Source organism: Equus przewalskii, chromosome X (assembly GCF_037783145.1).
Source record: "Equus przewalskii isolate Varuska chromosome X, EquPr2, whole genome shotgun sequence".
Taxonomy (NCBI): domain Eukaryota; kingdom Metazoa; phylum Chordata; class Mammalia; order Perissodactyla; family Equidae; genus Equus; species Equus przewalskii.
The window spans coordinates 31,736,314-31,751,129 of NC_091863.1; the positions used below are offsets into that span (position 1 = coordinate 31,736,314).

At 41.9% G+C, this 14,816-nt stretch overlaps 1 protein-coding gene across 1 annotated transcript in view; it reads left to right on the top strand.

Annotated features, from left to right (window-relative positions):
• Positions 1-11,393, top strand: part of TSPAN7 (tetraspanin 7) — a 128,593-nt gene extending 117,200 nt beyond the window's left edge. Inside the window, exons 6-8 of the mRNA XM_070605725.1 lie at positions 2,172-2,255; positions 10,089-10,161; positions 10,431-11,393. Coding sequence (XP_070461826.1) covers positions 2,172-2,255; positions 10,089-10,157 — 153 coding nt within the window. The 3' untranslated portion in view covers positions 10,158-10,161; positions 10,431-11,393. The remainder of the gene's footprint in view (positions 1-2,171; positions 2,256-10,088; positions 10,162-10,430) is intronic.
• The last annotated feature ends 3,423 nt before the right edge of the window (positions 11,394-14,816 follow it).

Below are 14,816 nucleotides of genomic sequence, written 5' to 3' on the forward strand. Positions count from 1 at the left end.
CAGTAGGTCTGGAGTGGGGCCTCAGAGTCTGCATTTCTAACAAACTCCCGGGTAACGCTGCTCAGGGAAGAGCTCCACTCTGCACAGGAAGGTTTAGAACAATTTTGCCACCGTTGTGCTACTACCAGGCACTTCATTTTTCTGGTTTCTCTTACTGGTTGCAGTGGGCTTGTCAAATGTGACTGGCTCTGAAATCTCCTACAGAGGAGTAGAAATCATACTTTAGAAAAAAATGTTCAGCTTACATATAGAATTGAAGTTCACAGAAAAGAAAATCTATGCCAAACTATTGTGCGGAGTAAGAAGATAACCCACTTCCCTTCTCTCTGGTTTTTGTCATTGGATTTGTTTCCATATTTTGAGCTGGCCTGACACTGGTGCCGGTTTGAACTTCATTCCTCTGCCCGACTGTTGCTGTGGGGAGGAAATACAGTAATGATGGCCAGCACGGCGAAATGCTATCTTAGCCGTTAGCATTTGGGAAAGCGTTAGAGTATCCGCTTCTCTTCTCGCTTTGAACTCTTCCTAACCCAACCTGCTCTCCCTTACACTACCTTTTGAAAAATAGTGTGATATATAGTTTTACTAGTGAAAATGAAATCAGCAAGCAAGCTTCTACTATAAAGAGAGAATCAAATTTCAAGTCCCCCCATGAGCAATAATGTATTTCCTTTCCCACCCCCGCCCTGGCCTTCAAATTTGCATCAGGTAACCAAGGAGTATAGTTTGTCCCTTGCATTGAAAACATGTGTCAAAGCACTGCTGCTAAGTTAATGTGCCCTTTCCTCTGCAAACAGACTGAATGCATAAAATAGCACTTATTAGAAGATACAGCATTGGCAGAATTTTTACAAGCTATGAGAAATGTTAAATTGTTAAATTTAAAAATGGGAGACATGCTTTTTGTTGTTCTTGCTCTTCAGATGTTATTACAATTTAGTGCGCCTTTCTTGAGAAACAGCAATCCTCTTTACCCTGTTTATTAAGTTAATGTCTTGATTTTCCACAGACTTTATATGTTCAAGTTGAAGTCCTTCTTCAGAAACCTGGAAAAAGAACATATCTTCCAAGGCTAATATGTCAGTTCAGAAGTCTAGGTTGATTTGGTCCAGGTTCAAATAAACATACATATAAATACACACAGACACACACACGTATTGTGTTTGACCTGTCAGGCATTTAACAGGAAGAGTCGATCAGCTTTTGCCTTTGCTTTATGTGTAACGCACAAAATTTAGTGTTTCCTACCTGGAGCAAGTTGATAAAATGTAATCCAGAATAACAACAGATTGGTCAACATTGTTGAACTCCAGCAAGATCATTTATTTTAAAGAAAGGTGATTAACTTTATCAGTTTTAAACTAACACTGAAATTGGTAAAATTGGTGTTGGTTTTAATCACAATGTTTAGAGATTTCATAGTATGTTAAAGGGAAATTCACTTCATTTTATGAATAAAGTTATTGACATCCGGAAAGGAGAAGCGACTTGTTCAAGGTCACATGGCAAATTTGTGGGAAAAACATGACTCTAGAACATAGCTTTTCCCTATTAAAAAAACTTAATAGTCTCCTTAGGAAGAAGCCCAAAACACCATAAAGTTGGCTGGTATTCAAACACCTCCCTCTAACCAGATGCTTTCACTTGGTCCAAGATTTTGTCATTTGTTGTCAAAATGCTGGTAACTCTGCTTATGATGCTGAGTCTTCCTGTTGAAGGATGTAGAATGCCTTTTCATCTGTTCAAGTCTACTTTTGTATCTCTACAGAGTTTGCTTCACAGATCTTACAGATTTCTTGCTAAATTTAGTCTTTACTACTGAACATTTGTGAATGAAAGTATATATCTGGGATTTGCTTTAAAATAATCCAGCCAGGGAATGAGAATTGAAGACATTGAAATGAACCAAGATTGGCCATATGTTAATTGTGATGTTAGAGGAAGGGTCACTTGGGGGCTCATTGTGCTACTCTCCGTACTTTTTCGTATGTTTCAAATTTTTCATTATTTTTTTTACAGTTTGAAAAGAATGCTACTAAGGTCCTAGGGTGAATTGCAATCGCATTTCCTGAATAAGGGTTGGAGTGGATGTGGGAGTATTACGAGTTGACACAGCCCAGTCAGGCCTGGCTAAAATGTCTCTGAGACCATCTCTCTCTCTCTGTTTCCAGGGGTGTTATGATCTGGTGACCAGTTTCATGGAGACTAACATGGGAATCATCGCTGGCGTGGCTTTTGGAATCGCGTTCTCCCAGGTAGCCTACTGTAATCCTGCAGTTGGGTCTAGCCTGTCCCCTGCCTCCTGGCTCTCATTTCCCTCCCTTGTCTCCAGATCCGCTGCCTGCCTCCCTGTGCCTTGGGAAAGGCTGATAGATGGGGTCAGAGCTCCTTGCTCATTAGTCCTCAGGTCATCTGTTTATTGATTTTCCTTTTTCAACTTAAATGAAGTTTTGCCATCAAGGGAATATCGGTTACAGTTCAACTAATGACTAGCTCCAGAAAAACAACTTGCTTCTTCTGTAGGTCAAATGGAGGTTAACTGAACAAAGTGCTGGCTTAATTGGAGCATAAACAACTCCAAGCATCAAATGGCTGCTCTGGATTTGGGGGAAGCTTTTTTCCTGGTTGACCTGTCCCTTTCTTGTTCTTAGTTCCTGCGGATTTTGCATGAGATCTCTCCCTTTTAAGAAAGCGTAAATTTGCCAAACTTCATCTTGTCATTATTTTAATTTCCAGGTTTGACTGTTGCTTCTTGAGGAAAATGAATTTTTGTATGTTAAATTTTCTATCTCTATGTCCACCCAGCCTCTAAAAGCAATGGGAGAGGTAACTATACTAACTAGGCAAACCACACACACTCAAGGATGGAACAATGTTAAGCTAAAGCTGAAATTTTGCCCACCTCCGCCGAGCAGTGTACTGTCCCACAGGCTTCTGATCTCCCAGCCAAATGATATATCATTGCTGTAATATTGCTATGGATGGAAGGATCAACACAGATACTTACAACCAAATAAAAACTTTATTTAGGGGCTGGCCCTGTGGCTGAGTGGATAAGTTTGCACACTCCACTTTGGTGGCCCAGGGTTCACTGGTTTGGATCCTGGGCATGGACCTACACACAGCTCATCGAGCCACACTGTGGTGGCATCCCACATAGAAGAACTAGAATGACTTACAACTGCGATATACAAGTATGCACTGAGGCTTTGGGGAGGAAAAATAAAAGGAAGATTGGCAACAGATGTTAGCTCAGGGCCAGTCTTCCTCACCAAAAAAAAAAAAAGCATAAAAAAAGAAACATGGCTGTTTCTAAATTCAAGTCTTTAAAAAAAACTTTAACTCAGAATTTTTTCAGACCAACAGATCATTTTTCCAACAGATCATTTTTCCAACAAAGCCCGATTCATGTTATGTAATGTTTCCATGGTGCTAATTTCACCTGCCTGAATTCTGTATTGGCTCTCTCAGGCTATAATTACTTTTTCCCACCCCCCGTACCTCTTTCTTTCCTGCTGAGCAATGCAGATGCACCTTAATTTTATTCAAGTTTGTTCCTAAAACCTTTTTTATTGAAATATAGCATATACAGAAAACTACATACATTATAATTACACAGCTTCATAAATTATCGCAAAATGAGCATACCTGTGAAACCATCACTTAGGTCAAGGAATAGGACATTAGCCTGGTAGTTTTTGCAAATAGAGGGCTTAGCCTTAAATAAGTTGGCAAGCTTTTCTTTCCAAGTGGTTACAAAAACCTGTGTGACACTTCATCTCGCAATAGCATGTGGACTTAACCAACACGAGTCTATATTTCTTGTGGCAGTTTCAAAATTCTTTTGCCATGCTTTGTTTTTGCACTCACGAAGTAAATTAAACCCTCAACATGCCAACATGGAGACAAACCAGAGTGACACCACAAACAGTGCCAATTAGCTCAGTCTTCAGAGACGTTTCAGAAGAAGTTGCTGCCCTGAACTTTCTTCTGACTGCTATCATATTTCAGAAATAACACTTCAGTGACATGTCTGTAATGGCCAGGGGACATTTTAGAGGATCCTGGACCTCGTGTTCAATGCAGATGTGCAGGATGCACTTGACAGCTTTTCCATACAGCATACTTTACACATGCATGTGCAGCGGCAGGTCAGCGCCCACCTACAGGACAGACTTGTGTCCCCTTGGAGGAAGGAATATTGCTGAAGTCTCCCCTAATGGCTGTCCTAGAACCATAAAGGGACGTGATGCCGGTACTCTACATGGGGAGGAGAGAGGCTAAAAGAGCCAGGAGTCTCATGGGTGAAACGTCTTATCATCCAAGAACATTCCACGTGGCCGTGAGGGAGTGGGGGACAATCTTGTTTTCAGTAGTGAAGTGAACCAAGTCATAGGGAATCTGATTAATACCTCTCCTCCACTTCTCACTGACACATCCCTATGAAGGCATTTATGCTAAGACAAATGGTTGTCTGGCCTGATGAGCATTAATTTCTCTGTGCTGCCTTAAAGAAGTCCCTGAGGTGGGGATTGTTGAATTTCCTTTGTGGCCCTCTTGGGCAGTGAGAGAGAGAGGGGCTTTGGCCCCAAGGAACCCCCAAACAGAAACTCTCTGCAGAGAGTTTAGGTCTCATCATGGTACCACAGAGTTGTTGGGATGAAGAAACAAAACACAAAGGCCAGTGGCACTGCGCAGTCAGTACCATTCACCCACGTGGCCAGACAGGTACGGTGGGGCAGAGACTTGAGACCTGCCATGCTCAGCCTGGGGCGAGGAAAGGAATGGCCATGGCTAGCGTTTATTAGCCAGATGCACTAGGCACTGTGACTTTTAATGGTGCCAGCAGCCTCAGGGTTCCTGGAAGCTAAGTTGGCTTCTAGATGCCAGTAGATCCAGGGCCTCTCTGAGACGGTGGTGGCCACTTACCTGATGCCTGTTCAAGAAGAACCAGTCTTACTGATCCTGGTCAATGACCCAAAACCAAAGCTTTAGCCACGTGTGTTCAACAACTTCAGGACCAGTGTCATAGCAAAACTAGCAAATGTTGGCTGGTACTGATGAATCAGTCATGATGGCCTATGTCTTGGCCTTCCTATAGTAAAGCAAGCTCTACTGAGTAGAGGCCACAGAGAGATCAAAGTGGGTAGGAAAGAACAGAGCTCTCCCTGCCTTTCCTCACATGCCCTCCACCTTCTTGCCCTTTTCCTTGCCTGCTCTTGTGACCTCCACGCTATCATCTGTTGGAACAAACTGGCCTTGCACATCTGTTGTCTGAGAAATTAAAGGTGGTATAAAGTACAGGGAAATGTAAGCTGAGTCTAGCCTTTTAGTAGACTATGCAAGAACTTGGTCCCCTGTTAGCTAACTTAAAGCCCTTGAGTTCTGTTTTTGGACAGCAGGGTTTTGGCAGGCATTTAATACTTCTCTCCACAAACTCCCATTGCCTTTGCCCTCTCAAGGGAAAGCCCATTTGTCTGGATTTGATGGGCAGGGCCTGCTGCCCTATACCTTTATAGCAGGAGGTTGAGTCTGTTTTGATTGGGTAGCTCCTCCCTGCATCTTTGGCAGCTGCTCTTTTACTCAGGAGGGCTTGGAGAGACACACACCCCACCACCCCCCACCCACAAGCTGAGAGTGAGGGTGTCTGGATACTTGAGTTGCTCCATTTGTGACACTGCTTCTCAATTTGTTTGGCCGCCTGCTGTGTGTGTGTGGTGGTCATGGGCCTCGGTATCCAATGTAAATAGACACAGGGCTTCGCTGGACTTGGAAACCGTTAGGCTTGATTAATCCCCCATATCATGAACTATTACAGTCCTGAGTGGGGAAGATAGAGCTATTTTCCAGCAGAAGAGGGTTGACTGGCTTGCTTGAGGTTGGGTGGCTGCGTAGATCCAGGATTACAATTCTGACTTCTGCTGTATTAAACATTTCTGCCAAAGATCACCCTTGTTCTTGCCTCAGGAGCACCTAAATGGAACTCATTTTGTGCCTTTATAACAAAAGGGTTTGAGTCTGTGGAATTGACAGGAAAAAGGTACTTATCAAGAAGTACAAATCCTCCTCCAGCCCATCCATCCTCTGACCCTTGCCCCTGCAGGGCCTCCTCTAGGGCCCATAGGCTGCTGGGATGATTCGTTATGGGCCAGGAATGTTCTTCTGGGACTTGTTTACCTTTTCTATGTAGAGAGCAGGACAAAAGCTCTTGGTAGCCTTGATGAGACATGGCTGCCAAATAAGGCTAACGGAACTATTATTCCCCTAGTATTTTCAGGACCTGAGATGATCCCTAATAGCATTTGTACCATTTTATTTCAAACCAGATTCCTTGGCACTTTCCCAAAGACTTGGAAGTTTTATTTAGTTTCCCAGTTAAGTCATTAACATAAAATGTCCACAGGCATCATAAGGATCTAAATGTTTGACCTGTTGCTTGACACTGCTTGTTCCAAAAGTTGTCTTTACAGCTTTCTTTGCTGTCCTCTCCCTGCCCCTCAGGGAGCCAGGGATCGGGCCGCATTTGCCTCCCATGGTGATCGCAGAGGAAAATACCCTTGCCCTGTCGCCTTTTACATCTCTTGTCTTTGCTGACCTGGGCCCCGTCTCTTGGAGTCCGCCCTGTTGCTGGTGATTTGCAGAGCCCGAGTGATGCAATCCATGTTACTAGAGTTTTGTGTTAGCCCACCCTTTCAGCTCTCTGTGTGGAGGTGCCTCGAGAAAGCCTGGAGTCAGCCTTCTGTAAGCAGAGGGCCTTTCTTCTCTCTCTCCCTCTCTGGCTTCTCAGTTCTGGAAGCAGAACGACTTCCCAGAGGTTTTTATGACCCAAAAGAAAGCAGAATATAGCACTGACAAGGCAGAGAGTGGTAAAAATAAGATGTTACTTCAAAAAATTAGATGAAGGCTAATTAATTACAAAGTCTTAGTCAACCAAATACAAACTGACGTTCAACTCCTTTGGCTGTGTGGGATAAGGCATTTCACCAGCCACGGGAGTGGTAAGTGGTGGTTCTGGGGTCTCCATCCTGAGAGGTTTGCAGCATAAGAGACAAGCTCTCCTTTCACTGTCTTCCTCCAGGGTTTAAAGCAGAACTTGGTCCAAATGCCCACATACTTCAGCCTTATTAAATGTCAGTGTGCTTCTGAAGGGCAGCCCAGAGTCCCATACCTCTGCGCTTTGAAGCACTTTTTACGTATATTTAACTTAAAAGGTTTCATCTAAATAAGGGTGGATTTTTCTGTCTGCAGATTAATTGGGTCTAGTGGCAAGCGAGCATCTTGTACTGACTCAGACTGAGGAAGAGGCCACATCTTTAAGCTGAACCGGCTTTCCATTATGTACCTAGAAATAATCGGGTAATAATTGGTATTAAGTACAGGATGCTTCCCCCGACTTTCCGTTAACTTGATATTTATGGAAATAAGAGATCAAGGTTTTCTCTCAAATGCGATGAAAACACTATAGCAAATTTGAAATCAGTAACCCTGTGAATAATTCAAAACGCCTACTATATCCCAAATCCTACTTTTTGTTGCACTAGAATTAAATAAAATAAAAGCCAATATATGTAAAATAGTGCTCGCATAGCTTGTTTGTACCTCAGTTCAGGACTATTTTTAGGAAATAAATTTCTTAGTAGATGGTAAAAAATTTTGAAAAATCTGTCTTCCATGGATAAACAGAAGAAGGTCTGTTCTTGCCCTAGAAATACAAAATATAGTAAGTTTAAAAACAAATGGCTTTTATTTTTACCTATATTTTTTAAAGTTGTTGTTTTTGTGAGAAAATATGTCCAGTGCTTAAGAATGATGCTGTTTCTGTTTTGGGGGAAAGAACAAAAGGTGGAGGGACATGCTGTTTTTCCTTGAAAGAAGAGATTTCAGATACAAGAAATATTTAAGCATTCTAAAGAATTTTCTGGCTGTGTGGCTCATGAATTGCCATGGAAGCCAGGAGCACTGCAAACCGTGAAGTGTGGAATGGTGACTATTATAAGTGCTTAAAATACACAGGAGGTCTACCAGAAAAATCTAAAGGGATGAGCTTTACAAAGAAAGGGGAGTCTAGGAACTTGAAATCAAAGAGATGCCCACTGGAAATTTCTCCCTAAAGGATACAATGTAAGGCGGGGAGGAATGCCTGGTGGTGTGAGACAGAGGAGTTGTTCTGGAAAGGAACGAGGTCTAGGCCCCGGAGTGGGGGTTGAGGTGGGAAAGGAGGATATTCTTGGCTGGGGGAAGAGAGCAGAACCTTAAACTCTGTGTGGGTTACCTGTGTGGTTTGGGGAAGATTCTTTCACTTCCTCTGACTCCATTTTCTTATCTGGAAAATTGGAATGGTAATATTGCACGGGAATGTGGTAAGGATTAAATAACTTGATATGCTTGAATGTGCTGTGTACCTCTAATACTTGTTTTTTTGTCTGGAATCTGATTTTTGAGAGTATCAAGTGTGTTCTGGTCCCAGAAAATGGCAATTCTGATGAAAAGGGACAAGCTATAAGGTTCAAAGTCTTTGTACTCATGGTGGTGGATTTTAGTTTCTCATTTGGCGTGAAATTCTGGAGGTTACAGCCATGGTTCTTTTGGCCATTTGTTGGAACATGCATGATACCATGTATTTTGAGGCACAAAGTGATGTTGGCCAGAGCTTTGGCAGGAGATAGGGTAAGACCAATAAGGTTGTGATTTTTCCTTACCTGACAGAGGTTATAGTTTGCATATTTCACGGCACAATTTTAACTTTAAAAAGGAAAGGAAGAATCGGGAATTTCAGCAGGACAGGTACCCAGGTGGACTGGAACCTGTACAGGTGGGTGGAGAGCCAGGCGAACAGGGTTCAGGTGTTGCCCTGACCAACAGTGGGAGCCGGTGTGGTCACAGGTGTTTCACCTGTAAGATAAGGTGACTGGATGGACTGGACGAGTGGTTCTCTCACCTGGAGGGCTTGTTAAAACACCAATTGCTGGTCCCCACCCGCCGGAGTGTCTGATTCTGAGGTCAGTGTAGAGCCTGAGAATTTGCATTTCTAACAAGATCCGGGGTGATGCTGGTGCTGCTGGTCCGGGAGTCACACTTAAAGTGACACTGTACCAGATTATCTCTAAAAGTCATTCCCACCTCTGATCAAATAAAACATGGCCAATTGTTTAAGGAGAAGGGACTCCGTTTAGCCAGGAGAAGCTGCCGGCCTCTAGATTCAAGCCCACAGTTGGGCTCCTGTCCAGAGAATGCTGATCCTCCAGAGTCAGGAATAAGAACTTTGATTTCCAACGAGCAGAACAGCTGTGCTTAAGGATGTCTTGTAGTGTCACAACCGCTTTTATCAGCTCCACCCGTGCTACAGGTTAAGTCAAGGCACGAAGACAGGTAGAGGATTGAGGTCTTCTGAGGAGGTGAAGATACCCTGTTATTGGTTGTTCTGAGGACCTGAAAAACTAGGAGGTGGCCTTGGGTGTAAATAGGCCCGTTTAGGCCTAAGATATCTACATGGCTTAGAGACAAAGAGAAATTAAAACCCTCCTTTCCTCTCCCTGCTTCCACCTCTCTCAAGCCATGACTTTTTTTCCTTCACTGGCAAACTCACCTGGTCAAGAATAGTGTCTCGTTTTCTTGAGGAAAGAAATATGATTCTATCAGCCAGGTGTGGCTGGGGTATCATACTATGTTGAAATATCTTCCCAATGCATGTGTTTATGGTTTTGAATTAAATTTTGGCATTTTTGTTAATCTCTCACCAATTCTGTGGTACTTAATTTTTTTCATTACTCTCATAACATATGAACACATTTTAATACTACTAAGGTGTGTCAAAAGTTGTGTTTGAGTGGCCATAGTGAGCTAGAGCTGGAACCTTATGGCCAGCTTGAGAACCTCCAGCTGTCCCCCACTAGCTGATAGACTCCTAAAGTCTCAGGTCCCACAATTGAAATCAGGGTTGTTCTTTTTCTCTAGTGCCCTTTACTCATTCATGTACAAAAGCTCTCAGTTGTTAAAAATTATATCAGGGTGGGGGTGAGGAGGGCATCAAAGAGAGGTGTCGTTCAGTGACTCCAGATTCTTACTCTCATTTTTCTTCCTGGCAACAGCTAATTGGCATGCTGCTGGCCTGCTGTCTGTCCCGGTTCATCACGGCCAACCAGTATGAAATGGTGTAAGAAGGTGAGTGGTGGTGGCGAGTGTTTAATTTCAGGGTTCTCCCTTCGGGGCACATACTACCCTTCAAATGGGCAAAGGTACTGCCTAGCCACTTAACTACCTGATCTTGGTGGCACTTGTCCACGTACTGAAACCTCATTTCTGTGGTGCTAGGTGAGAGATATGTGATCATTGCTATTGTGGAAAACATGTAAATGCTCTTTTCAGCTTGTTACCTTGTTTTAAGTCCTTGTTCATGTTGAGTCACTCACATGTTTTAATTTCTCTCTTAGTCTTTCAAGAACGATGGAATGAGAGACCTGTTTTAAAAAGGAACTACAGCAATCTTTGAAAGACTTCCAAAGAACGTTAGAGCACAGTACATAATACACCTGCCCTGCTTCCCCTAACCCCCCACCCAACTGACACTCCTACACAGTCTCTGCTCCGCCTTTCAGCTCGCATCATGTGTAGCATTCCATTTTGTGAAGCCCTGTTGTGCCAGAGTGTAGCCAGGTTCCCTGCATCTAGTCCTCGTGGACCCCACCTGAGGCCCTGTGCGTGCCCACTCCTCATTCTGTACTTGGTCCAACTGCAGCTCATTGTAGGTGACTGGTTATCACACCATCACTGGCCCTGCCGGGCCCTGCATGTAGTGTGGGAGGCTATTAGCCCTTCATCATGATTGACAGATACCACACCTGATATAGATAAACTGCTCTGTTCTTTTGGCTTAATCTCCTTTGGTTTGGTTTTCCCTTTACTAAGGCTCTTTCCTACCTTCTTCAGGCTGCCTAGGACCTGTAAAGAGATACATCGGTAATTATCCACGAGGAGAAAAAAGCATGTGTGATGCATGAAGGAAATTGTTGAGCTTTAGGTGGCCTCCTTGCCCATTATTGTTACCTGCCTGGGTATATAGAGACAGTTTAGTGCATCTATGCCTCTCAGTTGAAACCTGTGTAATCCTATTACAAAGCTGTATTGTTGCCTTCTGTGACAATATTACTTCTGTTTTTCCCCAATTAATTGCTTTTGTGTTATTTTACTTCTTTCTGTATTTTTTCTTTGCATTGACATTATAGACCTCGAGGACCTCATCAAATCAATTTAAAAATGAGTGTGAAGGGGGAACAAAAGTCAAAATATTTTTAAAAGATCTTAAAAAATAATGCCTCTGTCTAGCATGCCAACAAGAATGCGTTGATATTGTGAACATTTGTGATACATGTATTAATAAATAGAGTCATGACAAATTGCTGTGTTCCAGTTTTGTTCTTTGGTTATTGCACAACTTTTTAAACACGTACTTCTATTCCATCTTGTTCCATAGGGGATTGGAGATGGGCCACCTTACACCCTGACACAGTCCTCCATACATGCACCCACCCCACCCTACCAAAATAGCATCAAGCAGTGTAAAAGCTGAAGGGTTAGATTTTTTTACGGATATTTCAGAAACTTGAATCATTTATTATGAACAGGATATATTGTTGGCTGAAAAATAGAACCTTCACATTATTTCAGGCTAGAGGCAGAAAGATTTCAGCTGAGTTTTTAAAGTTTGGATATCATTAAAAAAAAAAAAAAAAAGGAAGTGAGTATCTGTTCTTTCCTTCATAGTTACGAATGAGCATGTATTCTCCCCTTCCTTTGTTCTTCTCTGAATTGGATAAACTCAGTCTAGAAAAGAGACGGCATTATACCGTTCAGTCATCCCAATGCCCTGGTTTGTACTAAAGTCTGGAATCCTCACACTTGATTTAAAGAGCATTTTAGCAATAGGTGCAGTATATATTATCTACAGTCTGTTTTTTCCTTCTTAATGAATCATCCTTAAAAAAAAACTGGTGAAAGCATACATTGATCTGTTCCCAAATAAGTAGATCTCTCTCTTCTCTGTAGAACAACCTGTAATTAGGATGGAGATGGCATTCGAATGATATGATTCATTAGCCTGAACTCTGCATGAGTTAAACCCTAAAGGACGTAGAAAGGGCACTGCCCCACACCTTCAGACATTCCCTCTTCAAAAGGTCAGCGTTTGTAGATAATTAAGGGGATCTCTTCTATGGAAACTTTTGTAGCTCAAAACTTTTCAGTTTCATTTTTAAATTTCTATCTCATTACATATTGAAATGAGGCTTTTCTGTAAAATCCTAAATAGGGCCCCACCCACAGTTCACCTTTTTGCAAACTATGCTTTCATTAGTATATTAATATATTGTGTACTTTGGTAAGCAAGAAAACTATACACTTTCTAAAGCATATTCCAGTCTCATCATTATATATTTTCAGTGTGAAACATTTGGACCAAGCTTGATTTGACATTAAAACTGTAAAATATTCATGTTTCAACCTTGAATAACTTGTGAATGATGTACATTCCTCCTTCAAATGAAATGAAAAAGAAACCAATTGAAATACCTTTCTTCTTTTTTTGAGGTATAACATTTACATATGGTAAATTACACAAAATGTAAGTATACAGCTTGAATTTTTACATATGCACAAACCAGTATAATGACCACCCAGATAGGATACAGAATATTTTCAGCACCCCTGAAGATTCCCTCCTGCCCCTGCTCAGTCAGTAACCACCCCCGCAAGAGTAACCACCACTATGAATTCCATTACCATAGACTAGTTTTGTCTGTTCTTGGACTTCATATAAGTGAAATCATACAATATGGACTGTTTCCTGTACCTTCTTTCATTCATTTTGTCTGCGAGAGTTATGTGATACACGTAAACATAATCTCATCTTCATTGTATAAGATGCCACTGTATGAATGTAGCACAACTTATCCATTCTACTGCTGGACATTTGGGGTGCTTTCAGGTTTGGGCTACCGCGAATAGAACTACAATGAGCATTATAGTATGTACTTTTTGCCGGGCATAAACACACGAGTAGAATTGCTCGGAAATAAGGTATATCTAGCTTTAGAAGGTATTACCTGACATTTTTCTAAAGTGGTTATACTGATTCATACCCCCACCATGGTGTAGAAAAGTTCTAGTTGCCCCACATCCTCACCGATACTTGCTATTCTCAGACTGTTTAGCCATTCTGTGAGTGTGTAGTGCTGTCTCAGTTTGCCTTCACCTTATGGTTAGTGATATTGGACACTCATTTTGTCACTGGCCATTTTGGTGTCTTCTTTTATGAGGTGTTTGAGTCTTTTGTGTTTTTAAAACTTCAGTTGTCTTAATCGATATGTAGGAATTCTTTATTCTAGATACAAGTCCTTTCTTGGATGTACTTGTTGCAAATATTTTTCTCCCAGCTTGTGACTTGCCTTTTCATGTATGGTCTTTCCCTTTTTTCTAGCTTTATTGAGACATAATTGACATATAACATTGTGTAGGCTTGAGGTATACAATGTGATGACTTGGTACACTGATAAATTGCAAAATGATTACCATAATAGGGTCAGTTAACACCTCCATGACCTCACATAATTATTGTTTCTTTTGTGTGGTGAGAACATTTAAGATCTACTCTCTTAGCAACTTCCAAGAATATATATAATACATATATATATATAATATTGTTAACTATAGTCACCATGCTGTACATTAGAGCCCCGTGACTTGTGGATCTTATAATTGGAAGTTTGTACCCTTTGACTGTCATCTCCCCCTCTCCCTCAGCCCCCGGGCAGTGGTAACCACCACTCTTTGTTTCTCTGAGTTCAGCTTTTCTGAATTCCACATATATGTGATATCATACAGTATTTGTCTTTCTCTGGCTGACTAATTTCACTTAGCATAATGCTCTTAGGGTCCATCCATGTTGCTGCAAATGGCAGGATTTCTTTCTTTCTCATGGGTGAATAATACTCCACTGTATATATACCACATCTTCTTTATCCACTCATCTGTAGATTGACACTTAGATTGTTGCCATATCTTGGCTATTGTGAAAAATGCAGTGAACATGGGGTTGCATATATCTCTTCGAAATCATGATTTTACTTATTTTGTATATATTCCCAGAGGTGGGATTGCTGGATCATATGGTAATTCTATTTTTAAGCTGTGAGGAACCTCCATACTGTTTTCCATAGCAGCTGCACCAATTTACATTCCAGCCAACAGCACACAAGGTTTTGCTTTTCTCCACATCCTTGCCAGCATTTGTTATCTCTTGTCTTTTTGATAATACCCATTCTAACAGGTGTGAGGTGATATTTCGTTGTGGCTTTGATTTACATTTCCCTCATGATTAGTGATGCTGAGTACCTTTTCACATACCTGTTGGCCATTTGCATATTGTCTTTGGAAAAATGTCTATTCAAATCCTCTGCTTTTGCTTTCATATTCAAAAAATTGTTGCTGGGGGCCGGCCCGGTGGCACAGCAGTTAAGTTCACACACTCCACTTCTCAGCGGCCCAGGGTTCACTGGTTCGGATCCCGGGTGTGGACATGGCACCGCTTGGCACGCCATGCTGTGGTAGGCGTCCCACATATAAAGTAGAGGAAGATGGGCACGGATGTTAGCTCAGGGCCGGTCTTCCTCAGCAAAAAGAGGAGGACTGGCAGTAGTTAGCTCAGGGCTAATCTTCCTCAAAAGAAAAAAAATCGTTGCCAAGGCCAATGTCAAGGAGATTTTCCTCTCTGTTTTCTTCTAGAAGTTTTATGGTTTCAGGTCCCGTGTTTAAGTATTTAATCA